General features: G+C 42.3%; 1 protein-coding gene across 8 annotated transcripts in view; it reads right to left on the bottom strand.

Annotated features, from left to right (window-relative positions):
- Window positions 1–5954: 5954 nt before the first annotated feature.
- hspg2 (heparan sulfate proteoglycan 2) overlaps window positions 5955–21440 on the bottom strand; it is a 365099-nt gene continuing 349613 nt past the window's right edge. For all 8 annotated transcript variants that reach the window (XM_033047940.1, XM_033047944.1, XM_033047946.1 and 5 more), the window contains 4 exons: window positions 18696–18766; window positions 15451–15534; window positions 13823–13926; window positions 5955–12144 (listed from right to left, as the gene is read on the bottom strand). In XM_033047940.1, coding sequence (XP_032903831.1) covers window positions 11972–12144; window positions 13823–13926; window positions 15451–15534; window positions 18696–18766 — 432 coding nt within the window. In that variant the 3' untranslated portion in view covers window positions 5955–11971. The remainder of the gene's footprint in view (window positions 12145–13822; window positions 13927–15450; window positions 15535–18695; window positions 18767–21440) is intronic.

Here is a 21440-nt window from a genome sequence, read left to right as displayed (position 1 = left end):
AAGGGAACGGGCATTCCCGTGGTTAAGAAACTAATTACTTGACTGTGTGCTTTGAAAGTCAGTCAGCATTCAAATGTATATTCTGCACGAATAACGGGCAAGCACTCCCTGACGATCAGGGAAAGAAGAGGAAGAATGCGGACTCACACTCAAAAACAAAGCCCCATGGATAATGACATGGATCATGACACCAAAATCCTGGTGTTCACTTCAATCGACACAGAGGGCATTCAGATTCTAGTCACCCTCATTAAACCTGTAGACATCACTGCAGATTTATGAAGGCAGGGTTTTTTAAACCCTTCAGTAAGGGGGTTAAAATACTGGACAAACTTGGACAAAAACAATCTTATTTCAGCAAAATCAAAGCCTGAAGCTGCCAAATTGTCGCAAAATATCAGCAACTTCATAAATTTTCACTTGGGAAGGAAATCTGCTGTGCCTACCCAGTGCAGTGTGATCCTGGAGTCCACTCATTCTTGTGTAGCCGTATGCTTAAAAGCTCCTGATGTATCACTTAAGCTAGAATATGACCTAATTACCAATTCAAGAACGCATTATGATGGGTCAGTCACTCCACAGATCCTGATAAGATGCAAACCAGCTCACTGAGGGAGGCAAGGGAGGAGATGTCTACCACCTTCTGCAGGCCTGATTCATTCCTTGGCATTCAAGTTCCTGACGTTGGGAGTGTTGCAATCAACATGCTCTCTGCTGCACACCTGTAGAAGTTCCATAACGTATTTGGGGACATACTAAATCTCCTCCATTGACTGAAGAAGTAGAGGTGTTGGTGAACTTTCTTTATGATTGCATGGGCCCAGGACAGATTTTCAGTTATGCATGCTCAGAAACTTGAAGTCATTGACTCTCTCCACCACTGCCCTGTTGATGAAGGCAGGTTCATGGATCCCCAGTTCTCCCTTCTTGAAGTCAACAATTAGCTCTTTGGTCTTGATAATGTTGAGAGCAAGATTGTTGTTCAGGACCAATCAGACAACAAGCTCCTTTTTGAAAACATGCTAATGCTTAAGGGATTGGACAGGCTAGATGCAGGTAAAAAGTTCCCGATGTTGGGGGAGTGCAGAACCAGGGGTCACAATTTAAGAAAAAGGGGTAGGTCATTTAGGACTGAGATGAGGAAAAAACTGTTTCACCCAGAGTTGTAAATCTGTAGAATTTTAGGCCAAATCACTGGATGTTTTCAAGAGAGAGTTAGATATAGCTTATAGGGAAAAGTGGATTCAAGGGGCGCTGGCTCGAAAGGCTGAATGGCCTACTCCTACACCTATTTTCTATGTTTAATGGGAAGGGTTTATCTTCATAAGAAAAGTTCAAGGTACTAGGAATAAATATCACCAGCAATTTGTGCTGGACCAGCCACATCGATGTCATGGCCATAATCGATAACCAGTCCCATCCTGGCCACTCCTTCTTCTCCCCCCCTCCCATCAAGCAGGGATACAGAAGCTTGAGAACACATACCACCAGATTCAGGAAGTTCCTTCCCAGCTGTTATCAGGCTACTAAATGGCCTTCTCATCAGCTATAGTGTGGTCCTGACCTCCCATCTCCCTCATTGGAGGCCTTTGAGCTTTCTTTAATCGGACTTTATCGGATGTCAATGTAATATCTTTGCACTAAATGGCTTGATTGTATTCATATAGTCTTTTTTGACTGGATAGCATGCAAACAAAAACGTTTCACTGTATCTCAGTCCATGTGGCAATAATAAACTAAACTAAACTATGGCTGTATTCTGCAGAAAACCACTGTGTGAAATTATCAGCATAGATCTTTCAAGCCGCAACAGCCAAGATACTTCATAAACTGAATGTTGTCTATGCAATTGCAATGATTGGAAAAAAACGAAACATACCAAAACGAATCTATGAACATTATTATTGTAATTGTTCAGGTGACTACACAAATGCAATGTAAAGCTCAAAATATTGTGGCATCGGGGGAAAGATGCCAGGTTCGGCAGTGAACATACTGACACTCACAGTTGGGTGAACTCGCATAGTTTATCCTATTTCCAGTGGTAGGAACGTCCAGGACCACATGGGGGCGCTGTCTCTAGCTGTCAGAGCACATGTGCGATGACATTGGCGATCTCGGGCTTGTCCCAGCAGCTTAGTCCTGGTGTTCATATGATGACGCGTGGCGTTCTTAGGCTTCTTCCTGCAGTTCGCCCCTGCCTTGGGATGAGAGGCTGACGGTTTAGGTTACTTCCTGGAAGCTCAGCTTTGGGCCTGGAGACGTGACATTGACGATCTCTGGATGATCCTGGTGGCCAGTCTTTGGCCCTGTGGGTGTGTGTGTGTGTGTGTGTATGTGTGTGTGAGTGCAGTCCCTCTTTGTCTGTGGGCAGGAAGAGGTTCTGGTATTTCAGGCATCCTGCGGCCACTTAGACGTAGCCTCGGGTAGAGGTGCTGGCTGTCTAGGGCTACTTTCCCAGTAGTCCAGTCTTGACCACATGGTGGCGCTGGTGGTCTCGGATCTATCCCATTGGCTCTCTCTTGCTCATACCTGCGATGGGGGAACACAACTCGGAGGGAAGCTGCCCACTTTATCTCCCTTCCTCACTCTCTCCTTTTCTCCTCCCTCTCCCCTCCCTTGTCGTCTCCCAGTCTGGCTCAAATGCCTGGATCTTTGAGAGTAGGCTGGCAAGGTTCAAATGGCCAATCAATTGCAATAATGCTGGGAATTGGCCACACCTGTCAGCCAGTTAAAAGGATCAGAGCAATACCCAAAAGGTGAGGGTGCTGTCACAAAATGTAAGTGTGGCTTTTAAGAGCATAAATAATTAGGAGAAAAATCAGAACGTGTTTTTTTGAGCATGCTTTGGCTTTCATCAAAATGTTTGCTGATCTACCTCAGGGTTATTTTGCTACACAATGCCCATAACTCTCATTCCTTTAATACCCAGTAATATATCAATCTCTATTTTGAATTAACCCATTGATCAATCCTCTACAATCCAGGGTAAAGAATTCCAAAGATTCAAAACCTTTTTGAGGAAGAAATTGTTCCTTATCTCTTCCCTTTTTCTGAGACTATGGCCTCTGGTTTCAGACTCCTTAACCAGGGAAACATCTCTACATCAAGTTGCAATGCCCTGTAACAATTTTATAAAGTTCAATGTGATTGCCTCTCTTTCTTCCGAATTCTAGAAAATAGAACAGAGTCAGTTTAATATTTACTTAGGACAAGGGTATCCAGGGAGAAGGTAGGGCCGTCCAAGAATAAAGGAGAGAATTTATGCTTGGCATCAGAGAATATAGATGAGGTATTAAATGAGTATTTTGCATCTCTTTTCACAAGGAGGACGAAGAGGTTAGTGTGAAGAATACTAATATGCAACACAGTTCAAGAAGAATGTTTTTTTTAACATGGGGCTCTTGAAGAGCATTATGGCAGATAAATTCCTAGGGCCTGATGGCATCTATCCAAAGTTATTGAGAGAGGTAAGAGATAAGTTTGCAGAGGTCTTGACAAATGTGTATATTTTCACTAGCCACAGGCGAGGTCCTGGAGGACTGGAGAGTAGGCAATATTGTTCCTCTCTTTAAAAAGGGGAGGAAATTATAGGTCAGTGAGCCTCACATCAAAGGTTGGAAACTATTGGAGAGGATGCTTCGGGAAAGGAGTCACTCACATTTGGAAGGGAATGGGCTTATTAGGGAAAGTCAGCAGTTTTGTGGTATGGCTGTGGATGTTGTCCACATTATTTTTTGCAAGGTGCATAATAAAAGATAGGTTAAATCAGAAGATTAAGATGCATGGACCAATAGTGATGGCCATTTGGATTCAGATCTGGATTATTCATCGAAGACAGAGGGTTGTGGTGGAAGTGTGTCCTATTCTGGCTGGAGGTTTGTGACCGGTTGAGTTCTGCTGGGATCTGTGCTGGGACCTCTGTTGTTTGTAATATATATTTATCAAATTGGGCATAAATGTAGTTGTGTTGGTTAGTACGTTTGTAGACAACACCAAAATTGGTGGAGTTGCAAAGAGGAAGGTTGTCATGGTATGCGGTGGGATATAGATCAGCTACAGAAATGGGCGGAGAAATGGCAGATGGAGTTTAATCCGAGTGTGAGGTGTTGTTCTTTGGGAGGTCAAATGTTACGAGCTAAATGGAATGACCCTTAATAGCATTGATGTACAGATACTGGGATCCAAGTCCATAACTCCCTCAAAGTGGCCACACAGTTAGATAGATTGATAAAGAAGGCATATGACATGCTTGCCTTCATCGGTTAGGGCATTCAGTGCAAGAGTCAGGTGGTCATACTGCAGTCTTATAGGACTTTGGTTAGGGCACATATGTGGTATTGTGTGCAGTTCTGGTTGCCCCATGATAGCAAGGATGTGGAGACTTTGGAGAGTGTGCAGAAGATGTTTACCAGCATACTCCCTGGATTAGAGAGAATTAACTATAAAGAGAGGTTGGAAAAATTGCACAAATGTGCACAATCTATTATCTCAACATGATTACATGATCCTCAAAACAAAATGCACCTGCAGAGGTGTTATCATATAAGATTTCAGATACATTCAGATTTTCATGTTGAAAAGAGCAAATTATGATTTTCCTATTACAAAATGATGATAGATGGAAAGTGAAGAAGCTGGACATGGACACATATTTTCCATGAAGTACACATTGATAACTGTGAGAAAGGGATCGGTGGCTTTATCGCACTTGCAGATAGTTACTCAATGTTGACTGATGTGAAAAATGTTGGGCTGGCTCTGTTGAGGAATTGTTCTCATTTAATGGCTTACCAGAAGAGTTAAACGTGGGTAATGGTTCATTACCTTGGAAGCAATTAATATAAAAAAAATAGACTTAACGTAGCTGGGAAATGCAGTCCTGAAAGTTTAAAGGAACAGAGGAAGTAGTATCCCAGCGAGTTTAAAGGAGCATGGAAAAGAGAGACCAGTGCAAAATGTGTGCAGGAAACAGAGTCGTGGGGAATTTAAAAGGACAACAGTGAAGAGAGCTTTGATGTGTTTAAACACGCCTTTGGATGGTGCATGGGAATTCCTTCACTCTCAGTAAATAATTGATTAAACATTAACTGTTAGTTGAGTTATTCTAATTAATAGGTAGGCACCTCAGACCCCTTGTATATCCATCTTCTGTGCCATGTGCAATCCCCAAGATGTTTACTGGGCAAGCTGAGGTAATTGAATGTGGGGATAGCAGTGAAAACATTGGTATTTGTAGCCTGTAGTCAGTTGTACTGAAATAGTGAAGCCGAGCCTTTCCATTTGCCACTTGGCTGTGACAGTGCAGATGGGACACATACATAGGTGGACCTCTGAGATATTGACCCAACGAGAGTGAAGGAATGGCAACCTTCTGATGACCATGAGTGAGTTGGAGAGGAATCCGAAAAAATGTTCCCAAAACAAACAAACCCGCCGAGCTTTCTTCTGTGTAGGAAGGAACTGCAGATGCTGGTTTAAACCGAAGATATACACAAAAAGCTGGAGTAACTCAGTGGGCCAGGCAGCATCTCTGGAGAGAAGGAATTGGTGATGTTTCGGGTCGAGACCCTTTTTCAGACTGGTTAGGCATAAGGGAAACAAGAGATAGACGATGATGTAGAGAGATAAAGAACAATGAATGAAAGATATGCAAATAAGTAACGATGATGAAGGAAACAGGCCATTGTAAGCTGTTTGTTGGGTGTAAACGAGAAGCTGGTGCTACTTGGATGGGGGAGGGATAGAGAGAGAGGAAACGCCGAGGTTACTTGAAGTTAGATAAATTCTGGAGAAATAGAAGAGCTTTCTTCTGGCCAAGATGATCACCTACGTACAACAGATTTGTCAGTCCAAACTTAGACGTCAGCCCTGGTATTTTTGGAGGCTGGGATCATCTCACCAAATATCATTTCATAGACTTCAAATACCAATGTATGGAACAGAACATCAGCTCCAGTGAATTAAAAAGCTTTTATTGTTTAAATAAAATGCATTGAACACATACAGCAATGGTAGGTTCAAATGGAATCCCAAGGAACCTGCGCAAGCACCAAACAATTGGCATCTTTGATACATGGTTGCCTAGACTATTTTAAACAGTCTTAAAACAGTTCTGATTTGGTAAACACAATATCCACTGGAACTCTATTTCAGTTACCTTGCTCACTAGGCCCTGCCACCCAGACTGTTACAACCCCTCTGTGACAGCTGTGTACAGATGTGCTACACTTTATTCCTGTTAAATTTTTCCTGATGCAATAGAAAAATGTCATGCTGTAAGAAAAGAAATAGCTTATGGTTTATTCGCTGCGGCTGCCACCGTTTCCTCATCCTATTTTTCATTGTACTCCAAAGCGAATCTCTTCTACTCAGGCGGAGTAACTCTACCTGGGCTTTCCTGTTTAAAAAAGCCCCGGATGCAATGATTTCTTAACACCTTTAAAAAGTAACTGAGCCTTGGTAAAATGGGATACCTCAGACGAATACCTGAAAGGTGACATAAGTCATGTCTGTTAGCACCTTATACAGATCCTGTGTTCTCTTGCCACAGTGACTGAGGTAGGAGTTTTGTAATGTAATGCAATGGTCCAAAAATAACAAGCTGTGATACGGGAAAGATCTGGATATAAACTGAAGCTGACTGATTATCTTGGAATGAGCCATGTACACAGCAGATTGGTAGGTCCAACATTAGAATCGCAATTGTTGCAACAAAAAAAAAAGCAGAAATAAATAGAAGTGAAATATGTTGAAGAAAAATAAATCAGGGAAGGGCAAATGTTAAGGTTAAAGGCAAGGACCATTATTGCTAAAAACCACACATCTCACGATGCTCCGCCTGCTTTCAAACCAACTTTACCTGGAATACTGCTTGCTCTGCTATTACCTGGAACAGAACCACAGAACATTGAGTGACCGAATTAAAGGTAGAGAAAGCTAAACTCTACCATTCTCTTCTTTGCCTGTTCTCATCTCACATGCATAAGAAAGCACTGACTACTTTAGTTCCACTTGCATGGGGTGGAATGGTGTTACAACGAGTGGAGTCATTGCCTCACATCTCCAGCGACCCAGGTTCAATCCTGACCTCTGGTGCTGTCTGCATGGAGTTTGGACCTGCCTGTGAATTTCCTCCAGAGCTCTGGTTTCTTCCAACATCCCAAAGATGCACGAGTTGGTGGATTACTTGGTCACTGTAAATTGTCCCTAATGTGAGGTCGAGGAAAGAGCGTTCTCATGGCGGCCCTGTTTCCACCAATCTTTCCACCACCACACACAAGAAGCGACAAGACAGACACCATTGTATGCAGATGCCGAGAAGTGCTTCAGCTCTGGCTGAACAACTTCTAATCTTGTGTGTGGACTCGATAAGAAGAAGAAGAAGAAGAAGAAGAAGAAGTCCTTAATGTGTGGGTGGGTGTTAGAATTACTGGGAATGCAGAGATATGTTATAGGGAAAATTACTGAGGGTGATGGGGTTGTACTAGCAGGTTGGCCTAAGTGCTTGAGGTAATGTTCAAGTCTGGAGAATCTCCCAATTTGTATTTGAGGTCATGATAGTAGATGGTGCGGTTTCACAAACAATGCATCCATACTATACACCTGTTGATGGGCACCAGGATCATAGCACATTATGAGGGAAGACCAAGCAGATACCAAGTTTGGCTTGGAGGGATCTTGAGAAAACCACGGAGAAAGCCACCACCTGCACAATCATTTTAGAGCAATTTGGATTGTAGACCAAGTTACAGTGGAACCAAAACTGAAATATTTAAATTGCAAATTTTAACAAATTTATTTTCTCAAAATGCTCTTTCAATAGTTTTTATAATCTTGAGGCCTACAAAAAAAAGTCGTATTCAGGGTCACGTCAAAGTTCTCTCTTTTGGGACACCCCAAGCTCTTAAACACAACTGCTTTGTACAGCAGAGGTGAAAACACAAATGGCGACTCAATCAGTGATGTCACCTAACACTATTGGGATGGTCATAGAGTCATTGTCATATACCATAGAAGCAGAGTCTACTGTGTCTGCACTGACAATTATGCACCCATCTACACTAAACCCATCTTCTCTGCCTTTAATCTTGCCCTCAGTATGAGTGCATATGTCTAGGGAAAGAATAGATTCAAATTCACTTCTCTCAGTTTGTGTTAATTAGCTACTCTGCAGTAGTCCCTGCCTTTGATAGAGGCATTGTTGAATATATTTTGCAACTGGACCACCAATTGGGTTTTCATTGCCCACACATGTATATTATTATTTAATAAAATTCACACTAACTGAAGTTAAAAAAAGTCTGGAAGCAAAGACACTGTTTAACCCTGAAAGCAGTAAAAAAAGATCAGCATCTTAATAATTCAGTCATATCCTTACTTCCCATTGCCCAGGTCACTGAATCACCTCCAAATGGACATAGTTTGTGTTACAATCTACATTGCAAGGCCTTTATTCTTTATAAAAAATAAAGTTCTTTAGTGGGTTAATATAACATACAGTATGTGAATGTGGCTAGCCAGGTTGTTAGAAGATCTCTTTAGTTCTGCCAGTGAATGTTTTGGTAGGTGATGAATGCACCAATTTCCCTATTTAAAAAGACACAAGGAATCAGTCTGATTAGGGTCTCATACTTTATCTGCTCCATTCACATTTTCCCCTCATTAATGTTCAATGACATAGGCTGAATGCAGGCACAGCACACAATATATTAGTTCAGAAGAAGACACAGAGTGCTGGAGTAGCTCAGCAGGTCAGGCAGCATCTCGGGAGAACGTGGATAGATGCCATTTCAAGTCGGGACCCTTCTTCAGACTAAAGGGTCCTGACACGAAACGTCACCTATCCATGTTCTCCTGAGATACTGCCTGGCCCGCTGAGCTACTCCAGCACTCTTTGTTTTTCTTTTGTAAACTAGCATCTGCAGTTCTTTGTTTCTACAATATATTAGTTTGCCGCTTGCAGTCTTTGCGCCTACAAGTTTTTGGTTTGTAGCACAGTGATAAAGTATAAAATTATTGTATCAGTTTAACTGGGACCAAGTGTTGAAAGTAAATTATATTTCCCAACACACCAAGAGCACCCTATTGTTTCACAAATAGTTACACAATCTTATCCATCTGCTTATCCATCTGGCTGCTTCACTGTATACTTAACCAGTGGTACTTGGAAATCAAATTAACGATATATGGCTAAACAAAATGCTTAAAATCTTTAGAAGCTGCATTCTAAATGTCGATGTAACAATGTTTAAGGAGATACAAGCTCTTCCTCCTGTAACAGACTGTAGGAGAGCCCTACAACTAACAATTGTTGAAAGATTCTATTATCTCGCTGTTTTTACTCTGGAACCAGCCAGTACCAAATGCCAACAAAGAAAGACTTCCATTAATCTTTGAAGCATGATTTTGACTAGGGGTATGTGTTCCTTTTATCTCCAAGACCCTTCCATTTTCCAGCCCCGTCTCACCAAATGGACTAGAAAATAAATCATAGCTTCTGTCCAAGAAGGTTTGGGGGAATCAGGTGAGATCAGTCTCCAGGATATATTTCTAAGAAAACCATGGAACAGAATTGCATTTTCTACTTATTCTAGTAGTCCACAGCATTAGTGCTTAAGTGAATGTATATAGGAGTGGAATTCTTCATATATATCTTTCTAATTCAGATTTGAAATTGATTACTGCAGCTTTCTACTGTGAAGCCATATGTATCCCACTAACAAAGAATGATGTGAACAAAAATGAAGCTAATATAAATTAGTCTATTTAACAAGAGGAAGATTATTAATTCTTTAAGGCTTTCCACACACACAAACACAAAATCAAATGGTTGTTATAAATCTGCTCAGTTTTATAATAACATACTATTAAATAGGTAGCTGAAATACTGACTCACTGAGGAGTCAGATCTCATTAATACTGCAATTAATGGAAGAGAATGTCTTTGATTAAAAGAAACACAGAAAATGATCAAATATTACAATAACGTTCGAGGATGCTGTACATATAATAAATGAATAGATAAATATTAAGAGTACTAACATATGTTGTGTGTGCGATTGCCCTGGCTATGCTCAATGAGAGAGAGAGAGAGAGAGAGAGAGAGAGAGAGAGAGAATTAGAGAGAGAGAGAGAAAGAGAGAGAGATGTCAGTAGTTCTATTAAAGCATTGACTATGCATGAGTGTTCTGACTTTGTTCTAAAAATGAGTTGGCTATGTCTCCAGCAAACATTTTTCATAAAAGGTTCACAAGATGGCTCATTAATTAATCAATGAATTCAGAATTGGAACACAAAGAGTGTTTCACATTTCAAACTAAAATTTTAATCCTTCATTCAGTTTGAATGTATTCTTGCACCTGAATCGAAAGCCTTGTGGCTGATTTGGGGATGGTATATTGGTACCAGAGGTCACGTTTTCTTTCTTGATCTTACCTGTAAGTTTACTGCTTCCTTGCTATACATATAGCCATATGTTACCAACAGTTTAAAAAATATCACTCTCCATTCAACATTTAGTATCTGCACACAAAATTTACCCTGGCATTTACCTCACTTGCAAAACGCTCAAATCCGTAAAGTCTATTGGGAGCAGGATTGCCTCTTTCTGCCAACGAAACAACACCTCAAAGTAAAAGGAACAAGGTTCACATGATTTAATTTTGCTAGATCCATTTTTCCCTTTTGGGAATTCCATTTGCCTACTAAAGGAAGTGATTAACATATGAAAAAACAATCAGTGCATTGTCAAGTTGTGAGTTGAAGGACATTGAGTTCATTGTACTTGGGAATGGATGCAGTGCAGCCTTGTGTCACAGCTTTAACCATGTCTGAACTACATGTTAATGCACAGTACATGTGAACAACTGACAGTCAGCTCAATATTTCTTAAGACAATGCCCTTTAAAGATTTATTGATTGAAACTTGGTTATTTACTGGATTCCTTCATTCCCAAGACCTTGTAGAGAGTGCCTCTGGAAAAGGCTGAAAGATAAGGCAGATAGGACCACGTTTTGTTCCTTTGGGAGTAGAGGCCTCTGGCACAATCCATTCCGAATTGTGCCAAAGCCATCATTGCACCTGTTTACAGCACATAACGGAACAAATAAAAGGTATTTAGTTTTCCACTTTGGGCTTGCAAATTCTGGATTGCTATTGGGAAGCTAACCTTATAGAACAATATTTAGTGACCTTGAGCTTTTTCCTTAAGGTGTTGTCATCTTTGACAGTTTCCTATCCTGATCCTCCCTCCCCTGTCCAAATCCCGATCCTTCACTGACATTGTTTCTTTGGAAGCCCTTGTGTACCTCTGCACCATTTTATACCAATGCACGCACCATATAATCCAGGGGCAAGTTTAAGCAGAGACTTGGATTTCAGCATTGCTGAACAATTGGTAAGCCAGCGATACGTAGGTGTAGGAAATGACTGCCGATGTAACTGACAGAAATCCACACAATAATAAACTCTTGAAACACTGGTACCAATTCAGATTTTTGTATATCGTCGACAATGATAAAGATCCTATCCTGACCAGCCATCCAAAATTTTTAGCACAAAACTTTATGCAACTTGTGAACCTTTTCCTTAAACAAATGAATTGTGCCTACTCAAGTAGAGACAAACCTGGGCCAGTGTGCCTTAAAACCCAGAGACCGTGGTAGCAAAAAGATTCCTAGTTGTTCTTGTTCACCTACATTCCAACCTTCAGTGCTAGAGCAACCTAAATCCATAGGATCATCAGCCTCGAAGGATAATGCTGGCGTTCTTGTATGGCTGTTGTAGTACAAAATAAATCAATCTGACTTGTCGAAACCTTCATTCAACAGAATACAATTAGATGACGTTGCGATGATTTCTTTTTTGGTTAAAATGGACTGCATTAAAGAACACAAGACAATCCAATTTAATAGCAGCAAAGCACCTTTCCCCAGAAGTCTCTACTTTGCCTTTGGTGAATCTGAGTGCCTACGACTGACACTCTTCGGCATTCACCCCACCCTCCGCATGAACCCGCAGGTCGACGGGCTGCACTCGATGTTGGCCGGGCCTTTTATTCACAAGGATCACCTTCCTGATGCAGCCAGTAATCCCAGAGGTGAACTTTCCCCCTGTGAAGTATTTGACCTCTGGAGCTCCACCTGAAGACAAAAAAAAGGAAGCGTGAAATCGGGGCGAAAACACCGGTTGAAGTTTTGCCGCTCAGCGCAGTGGCGTGAGGGACCAGCGCAGAATATGGATCAGCCAGGCCAAGATGGCATGAATGAGTTACTACTCCCATCGTTGAAATAAATTACTTGACTAAACACAATAACAATGAGCAACATTTTTTTAAAGTGCGCAAGTTTCCTAAGTTGGTGTTACCAATTATAAATTGACAGAGAGAAACAGAAGAATAAAATAATGAAACCTTTAGTTTGGGAGGTCGGCTCGGGTGCAGGAAGTGAGGAGAATTAAGGGAAGCAATTCCATTGCTTAGTCATAGTTTAATGGGAGAGTCTAGAGCTAGAGGGCGCGGTCTCAGAATAAAAGGGCACACCTTTAGAATGGAAATGAGGAGGAATTTCTTTAGCCAGACGGTGGTGAGTCTGTGGAATTCATTGGCACAAATAGCTGTGGAAGGCGTCATTGGGTATTTTGTAAAGCGGAGAATGACAGATTCTTGATTAGTAAGGGTGTCGGGAAGGGTTACGGGAAGAAGGCAGGAGGATGGAGTTGAGAGGGAAAAATAGATCAGCCATGATCAAATGGTGGAGTAGACTCAAAGGGCCGAGTGTCCTAATTCTGTGCCCATATCTTGTGGCCTTGATAACTGAGGTACTGCTCTCAATAGTGGAGCATTTGAAGGACTCTGTGCTCCGTTCTCAGGGACAAACACTGAGACAAACATCAGCTGCTGGTGGATGATCAACTTGGTGAAAGATACACTTTGGATTGGCCAAAACAGTTGGTCTTCCAATGCAAGCAGCTGAACACAGCTGCATGTTGCAGACAGGTGTATTCCAATGTGCAGGAGCACATGCTAAGGATGAACTAAAACTCAGTGCAGCCACCACAAAGGCACTATGGGGAAAGGCTCCGTACTGTGTCCTGCCACTGAAAGCAAAAAGCTTGGATCATGTCCAATAACCTCTCAAGCATACGACTGACGGGATGCTTGGGATTAAAATAAAGCCCTACTGATGTAACACAGATATCGTAGGCAAATGTCATGAAATGCATGGGCAGTGAGTGGAAACATTGGAATGTCCTGCATTTTATGCCTGCTCGGTTTTGCAATGAGGATGAGCTTGAAGACGCAGCTGTTTCCCTTGTTGCATCACAGCTCCGAGCCAGGAGACAGTGCATTTGGAACCCGACCCTCTTAACTTTATATGATGTTCCAGATAGACATGTGTTTGCAATGTGAGCAGTGCCGTCTTTTGAATGGGATATTTAACTGTGGCACTGGCAGGCAGATATAATATCCATGCTTCATCTGAGCAGGAGGTTCTTCCCGTGTCCTGGGCCACATTCATCTCTCCATAATCATTAAAGTGAATCAACGGGCCAAATATCTCATGGTTGCATGTGAGTTCATGCCTTTTACTCCAAACCCATAATGGCTACTCTTCTAAAGTAATCATCCGGCTGTACACAGTCTGAGACATCCAGGGTTTGAGAGAGGCAGGATAGTTGTCTTATTGAACACAACAACCAATGGGAACGGGCAAACTGTTTTCTATAAAGCAGCTGCCAATGGATATTGTTGATCCAATTCCGTGATAACATTAAATTAAGTGAACTGATGAAGTCCATCAAATAAAGTTCCAGGCTTACCCAGATAGATGCTACCACCAGTGTTGACCATGACCTTGTCGCCTTTGGACTCTCCGTACACAATCTCATCTCCATCCAGTTGGGCATACCCTCTTTTGCCTTCACTGTGGAAGTAAAGACCAGCAATTACCTGGGCACTGATAAAAGCGTCTTTGACCTGAAACATTAACATAGATTCTCGCTCTGCAGATATTTCTCAGCTTGCTGGGAGTTTCTAATTTTAGGATTTCTAACATTGGCTTTTAAAAAAAAAATTCAGTAACTTAGACTATAACCATTTTTCCTCCCACTGATATCAAGCAGGAGGGATCAGAACAACCTCCAAAGTCATTCCAATTAAGCTGTGAACAATTGTTGCAAAATTTTAAAACTAAAGGGGCTGTCCCACTTGGGCAACCTAATTGGTGAGTTTAGAAGAGTTTGAAAAAATGTCACGTTGAAGACCTCCTTCGACTATGTTGAAGACCAGCTTCGACTAGCTACGACTAGCTACGACTAACTTCGGGAAAATTGGACACCGAATAGTGGAGAGTGAAGACGACCTCCTTCGATTTCCTTCGACCTCCCTTCGACTATGATGAAGACTATCTACGACTACCTTCGACTACCTTCGATTACCTACGTCTAACATGTCGACCTACTATGAATAAACCTACGAGTAAAAAAAGTATCAATTATTTCCATGGTGACCTTTTTTTACTCGCGGGCATTTTTTAACATATTGAGAAAAACGAAGCGACCTAGCTGAGGCCTCGAGTATGCGGAGACCACTCTCGAGCATGAAAGAGAGTTACGAAGACCTCCTACGACCTCGTGTCGACCATGCTGCGAGTGTGAGTCGAAGGCAAACTCGCCAGAACTCGCGGATTAGGTCGCCCAAGTGGGGCAGGCCCTTTATTACAATGAGTATAATTACTGTGAATGGATCTGATAGATTAATGCTCCCCTTTCAGATACTTGTGAATTCTTGTGAACTTTCATCTGCCTCCTGGTTTTGTTTGCGATTCACAGCTTTACGTTTCTTTTAGATTATCCATGGTGGTTTTTAAAAAAAATCCGTAATTTAACAACGCAAATTCATATTTACGTAGTCATATCGTATTTCCGTACGAAATACGGAAAATCCGTACAACTTGGCAGCTGTGCTTAGGTGCTGTTAGTGTAGTTTGCACATTCTCCCTGTGACTGCATGGGGTTCCTCCAACATCCCAAAGACACATGGGTTTGTAGGTTATTTGGCAACCGTAAATTTGCCCATAGTGTGCAGGGAGTGGATGAGGAAATGGAATAACATAGGACTAGTGAGAACAGGTGAAAGAGCAGATGGACTCAGTAAGCCTAAGGGTATGTTTCTACACTGGGTCTCTAAGCTAAACAATACCCCAAACCTCATTAATAGTTTTATTTGCTGTTTATGAATCTTGTGTGTTACCTAACGATGTTGATGTTGCTTCAGAATACTTTAATGGGTGTGAAGTACGTGTGTTTCTCAAGAATGTTAAAGGTTTGGTATAAATGCAAACTATGCTTCCTCAGTATGCTCCATTGCACCCCAGTACGCCTTGGTATGCTGCAGGGAATATTGTTAATTGGACACATTAAACGTACTAAAATTTCTATTTTCTTACCGCACAGCAATTATTTTATGCCATTCCCCGTCGTTGATGGGATCATCTGAGAGAATGTTAGCTTCACCACTTCCCAACTGGTAACTGTGTGGACACAATAAAACACAGAGAGAAGATGATTACCGATTTGCACCTCAGCTCCAATGACTTGACATTGTAGTATCCCACTTGACGAAAGCATTTAGGCAGAAAACAGTTGGAGTCTGTTGGGAGAATAGTGGAAATGAGTTGGATAGGTTCCTGAATGGAAAGAACTTGCAGGGCTAGGAGGAGAAGGCAGGGGGGGGGGGAGGGATGGAACTGGTTGGATTGCACTTAGATGGAGCCAGTATGGACTCAATTGGCCAAATGGCCTCCTTCTGTGCTGTAACCATTCTGTGATACCGTATCCAATAATATCCAGTGGGATATTATCTCAGCTATCTCCATCCTACACAGCCTTTTGCGGCAGAGAATGCCAGATTTTCACTATTTGTGTGAACAATAAACTTTTTCATTTCACCCTCAATATGACCTGGCCTGACACTCTGCCCTGTACGAACTCATATGAGGGGAAAAGCCAGTGGTACTTGGATAATGAAAGTACGATGAAGCAGCAAAATTGAAAAGTGTAATAAATGTCAGACTGATAATATATGTGAGAACCAGACTTGGAAAGCATCCTCTTTGGTCTATTCAGAGTCACACACCATGATGATTCTCTGTGAATAAAATGTGCATATTCTGCACATGAAATGAACACCATGGACACTAAAGCCAGCCATTGCCAAGAGAGTGCTGTCATCCTCTTTTGGATGGCACATTAAATCAAAAGACACAGTTGAACCTAAAATATTCTATTCATCATTTGCAGGGAATATGCAAAGTTCTAGCTGCTGGCCTGAGCAACATTTATCCATAAATCATTATCACCAGAGCAGTCAGTTAGCTAACCCTCCCCAAGATTGAGAGGAATGTGGGGTTTAATTTGGGGGGCGTACATTTCTCCAACATAATGGCACGTTCTTACATTGCAACACTTCACTCACAGCGATGTCCGGAAAGATGCCCTGCTGAAGGTCCTACAGAAATAGACACAAAATGCTGGAGTAACTCAGCAGGCCAGGCAGCATCTCTGGAAAAAAGGAATAGGTGTTGTTTTGGGTTGGAACCCCTCTTCAGACTTGAAACATCACCTATTCCTTTCCTCCAGAGATGCTGCCTGACCATGTGAGATACACCAGCATTTTGTGTCTATCATCGGTATAAACCAGCATCTGTGATTCCTTCATACACACCTACATAAATAAATAATTTTAAGTTAACCTCAAACAGCCTGATGACCCATGCTATCATGCGATGCTGGCCTTTTTGACGGGGAAAGGGCCTTAGTTTCCTTGATAAAGCTCAATAACATTGAATACTGATTTCAGATGCTGGGTCTACAAATCAGACAAACCAGTTATTTTCCCAAGGCTATGATGGGTTTATTGATCTCAGATGGGTAAGTGGAGGTCAACTTATGATTGACTTCAGTATCTAAGGTGAGAAAGGAAGAAGTATGCCAATGCTCTGGCTTTCTCCAGTGGTCCCTGCCAATAGCTCCTGGGATTGAACTTAACAAATGTAACACTGATCAACACTCCAGCCTTTTGTATATTGAGGCTGGGGCAGAGCTAAATAACTGAGTAAGTCAGCTTCCCACTCAGAATTTGCTCTGTTCAAAACTGGCCTGGCAGGAAATTTAAGTCCCATCGAGGGAACTGGGGATTGGGATTTGGGCGGCAGTGGCTGAGACTTGGATAAAGCTCAATAACATTGAAAACTGATCTTCACAGACCCTCTGGCACTTGTACCTGGTGAGATCTGCCCTCTAACCAGTACTAGTCCAAAATACCAACGGAGGGCCAATACATTTTGCACGTTATAAGGGTGCAGCTGCTAAAAATGTAGCAGTTTTCTCACCGAGAACAAAAAAACCCAAAGAAACATGTGTTTACATGACACCTTTTGTGACTTACCTAATAGTGAAAGGCTTGGATAGAGTGGATGTGGAAAGGATGTTTTCAGCAGTGGTAGAGTCTAGGACTAGGTCATAGCCTCAGAATTAATGGACGTTCCTTTAGGAAGGTGATGAGGAAGAATTTCTTTAGTCAGAGGATGGGGAATCTGTGGAATTCTTTGCCACAGAAGGATGCAGAGGCCAAGTCAATAGATATTTTTAAGGCAGATAGATAGATTCTGGATCAGTACGGGTGTCAGGGGTTCTGGGGAAAAGGCAGGAGAATGGAGTTAGGAGGGAGAGATAGATCAGCCATGTTTGAATGGCGGAGTAGACTTGATGGAACGAATGCCGTAATTCTGCTCCTATCACTAATGACCATATGACTTCAAGACATCTCAAAGTAAACAAAATGCATAGAAATGTAACATAGAAACATAGAAAATAGGTGCAGGAGTAGGCTATTCGGCCCTTCGAGCCTGCACCGTCATTTGATATGATCGTGGCTGATCATCCAACTCAGTATCCCATCCCTGCCTTCTCCTGATCCCTTTAGCCACAAGGGCCACATCTAACTCCCTCTTAAATATAGCCAATGAACTGGCCTCAACTACCTTCTGTGGCAGAGAATTCCACAGATTCACCACTCTCTGTGTAAAAAATGATTTCCTCATCTCTGTCCTAAAAGTCTTCCCTCTTATCCTTAAACTGTGACCCCTAGTTCTGGACTTCCCCAACATCGGGAATAATCTTCCTGCATCTAGCCTGTTCAACCCCATAAGAATTTTGTAAGTTTCTATAAGATCCCCCCTCAGTCTTCTGAATTCCAACGTGTACAAGCCGAGTCTATCCAGTCTTTCCTCATATGAAAGTCCTGCCATCCCAGGAATCAGTCTGGTGAACCTTCTCTGTACTCTGAACATTATAATATAATAACCTGAAAGAATAAAGTGATAATAACCATGACAACTAATGATCAGCATACTGGGACAAGCTGAGCTGTTCTTTGAGTTGTACCATGGGAATCCTTCATATCAACCAGAGGGAGATCACAGGGCCTTAATGTGCTAACCATAAATATCAGCAGTGACAAAGAGCTCCCTTAGGAATTCTCTGGGTGCCAGACTCAGTGATTGTGTTTGTGTGTGTGGGTAGGACTTGAACCCACAACTTTCACAATCGGGGCGTTATCTCTGTTCAGCCTATTCACAGCCTAGGCCACAATCGCCTACAAACATGTACATGTCACACCGGCTGGGGTTACCTGAAGAGCACGTGCCCATTCTGGAGACCGAGAGAGACGTAGTCTTTTCCTTTTCCGCTTTCTCCATGTTTCTACAAACAAAAGAAAAACTATTATTAACAGCCAAAGGCCTCTCTCAGTGATGTTGGGAACCCCGCTGGCTGGGTGGCCCGAGTTTAAAGGGAGTGCAGAATCAACGATGAGGACAGTGAAGCCTTAACTTATCCATCGCTGCAGCCTTCCTCATACATCAGTCCTCAACACTGTCAATTCTCCTCTTCCGCTGATTTTTATTTGCCAATACGACTGAGACCTATTGCCCAGGAACCCTCTGACCACGGACTGGCACAGTTTAATTCTCCCATCCTTCTATCGCCACTGGGAATGTTAAACGTCTCAATAAAGGTGATGGGCTGGAGCTGCAGTTTGCTGCATTTGTGCTGACAATAGCAGCAGGGTGGATGCACCACTGTCACTAGGCCATGCACACTGTTGCTATGGTGAAGGATCAGGCACAGTCAAACTCCAATAACCAGACACCCTCAGGACTTTGGTGGTGTCAACGACTAGCCTGATTTTCCAGATAAATCGACGATGTTGCTACTATTAACACCTCAAACCATTTTTATTTTACATGTTACACAGTAATACAGTGCATTCTGCAGTGAACCTAGTGTCTTTAAAGAGAATGCAAAATAAACAAGCTTCCTGCTCAGGATGCATTCGGACCCCCCTGGCTCACTTTTCAGACTGACGAGTGAGGCAAATGTCAGACCATCAGCATTTCCAAATAACTAGAAGCCACATTAATGGAGATTTAGTGGATTGAAGAACAAGCTTAAAAAAAAAATCAGCAGTTGGGAATATGTAGAAATGAAGTGTGGAACGGGTACTTTAATGTAACAGGGAAGTGGAATAAGTAAGGGTACAGTGCAGAACATGCACCATTTTCCCCCAATGCCTAGTCTTGCAGTGTGGTTAGGCCGAGATAACTCCATGATGTTAAGCAATTACTTTGATCTTTCAATGTTATGTTGAGGTTAATTTAGCTGTGGGATTATTCCAAACTGTGGCTACCCAGCCAGCGGTAAGATCGACATTCCTGAACGGCATTGCACCAGTTTGTGTCTGCCTTCAGCCGCACTAGAATAATGGATGTGTGGGCGGCCTCAATGAACTGATGGGATCTAATATTCCCCTCCACTCTATCAGAAGTCAGTGTAGTCGCACTTTATGAACTTTGATACTTTCCAGCTTTGCTCTCGGTCATCAGTTTCGAGCATTAGCATTGATTGAAAATCTTAGTAGTCGACATGTGCAGTAAAGCTGTTTGTGTCAGGATGGGTGTCTACAGGTCTTTGGGTGGGTCGAACCAGTATTGATGTCTACAAATGTGTACACTTGGCTGTATCGCCATGGGTGTCTAGGTGTATATGTGAGTCTGCATTTAGAATCATAGGGTCACACAGCATGAAAACAGGCCCTTTGGCCCAACTCGTCCGTGCTGGCCAAGATACCTCATTGAAGCTAGTCCCATTTGCCCGTGTTTGGCCCACATCCTTCTAAACCTGCCTTATCCATGTATATGTTTACATGTCTTTTAAATGCTAAGTAGGTCTTTCTCTGTACATGCGCCTGTCCGAGATGGTGAATCTGATAGCCCTCGATTTCATAAATCTGCATATGACGTGCATCTTGTTTCTAGACTCAGAAAACAAAACTTCACTCAAAAGGACACAAAGTGTCGGAGTAACTCAGCAGATCTGGCAGCATCTCTGGAGAACATAGGCAGCTGATGTTTCGGGTCGAGACCCTTCTTCCGACCAAATCTCTCTCACTACAAAATACATTATTTGAATTGATAGGGATTATTAATTCCAGAGGACCACAAACTCAGCATTTTCTGATGAAATTGCAAAAAGCCTTCAAAAATGTTTTTTGTGATGGACCTTTCCTGGTGGGAGGATTGCAGCAGCTCCCCATTTCAGTAGCGTTAATATAATTTTCTGCCAGCATTGTATATAGTGGAAAAGCAGTGGCGGAGTCTGACTAGGGTAAGATGGGGGTGATTCCACTCTCCTCGAGATAACTCTCCCACTGTATTCAGAGTCCTGAGCTCCTTCACAGGGGAATCATGTGCCCTCTGGTGGCAATACAGCCCATTGTTTCTGAAATGACTGATGAACAGGTAACCTCTCACGGTGCCTTGTGTCTAAGGAATCTCAGCATGCTGGTAAAGTGAAGGCTTGCGAACAAGGGATCATGCGGTTGGACAATTTATACAGCTGTAACGTCTACCCATCAGTGTCGTGTAGAAAGGATCAGTCAAACCCAGCCAGAACAAATGGGAAGAGCTTCAAACCCTCACACCAAGACCATAAGATGATCAAAATTTCTGTTGGAAAGGGACAACACCTCAATCCTCAATGAGCACAGTGGCGCAGTGGTAGAGTTGGTGCCTTACAGCGCCAGCGACCCAGGTTCGATCCTGACTAAGGGTTCTGTCTGTATGGAATTTATACGCTCTTTCTTTGACAGCGTGAGTTTTCTCTGGGTGCTCTGGTTTCCTCCCATATTCTAAAGATGTGCAGGCTTGTAGGTTAATATACTTTGGTAAATTGTCCCTAGTGTGCGTAGGAGAGAACTAGTGTTACGAATGATCACTGGTCGGTGGGCTGAAAGGCCTGTTTCCACACTGTATCTCTAAAACTAACAACTAAAACCCGTAGATCATAAGACATACTGGATTGCAACCTTGTCGTGGTC

The sequence above is a fragment of the Amblyraja radiata genome, chromosome 31 (assembly GCF_010909765.2).
Source record: "Amblyraja radiata isolate CabotCenter1 chromosome 31, sAmbRad1.1.pri, whole genome shotgun sequence".
Taxonomy (NCBI): domain Eukaryota; kingdom Metazoa; phylum Chordata; class Chondrichthyes; order Rajiformes; family Rajidae; genus Amblyraja; species Amblyraja radiata.
This window is presented reverse-complemented; position numbering and strand designations above follow the sequence as displayed.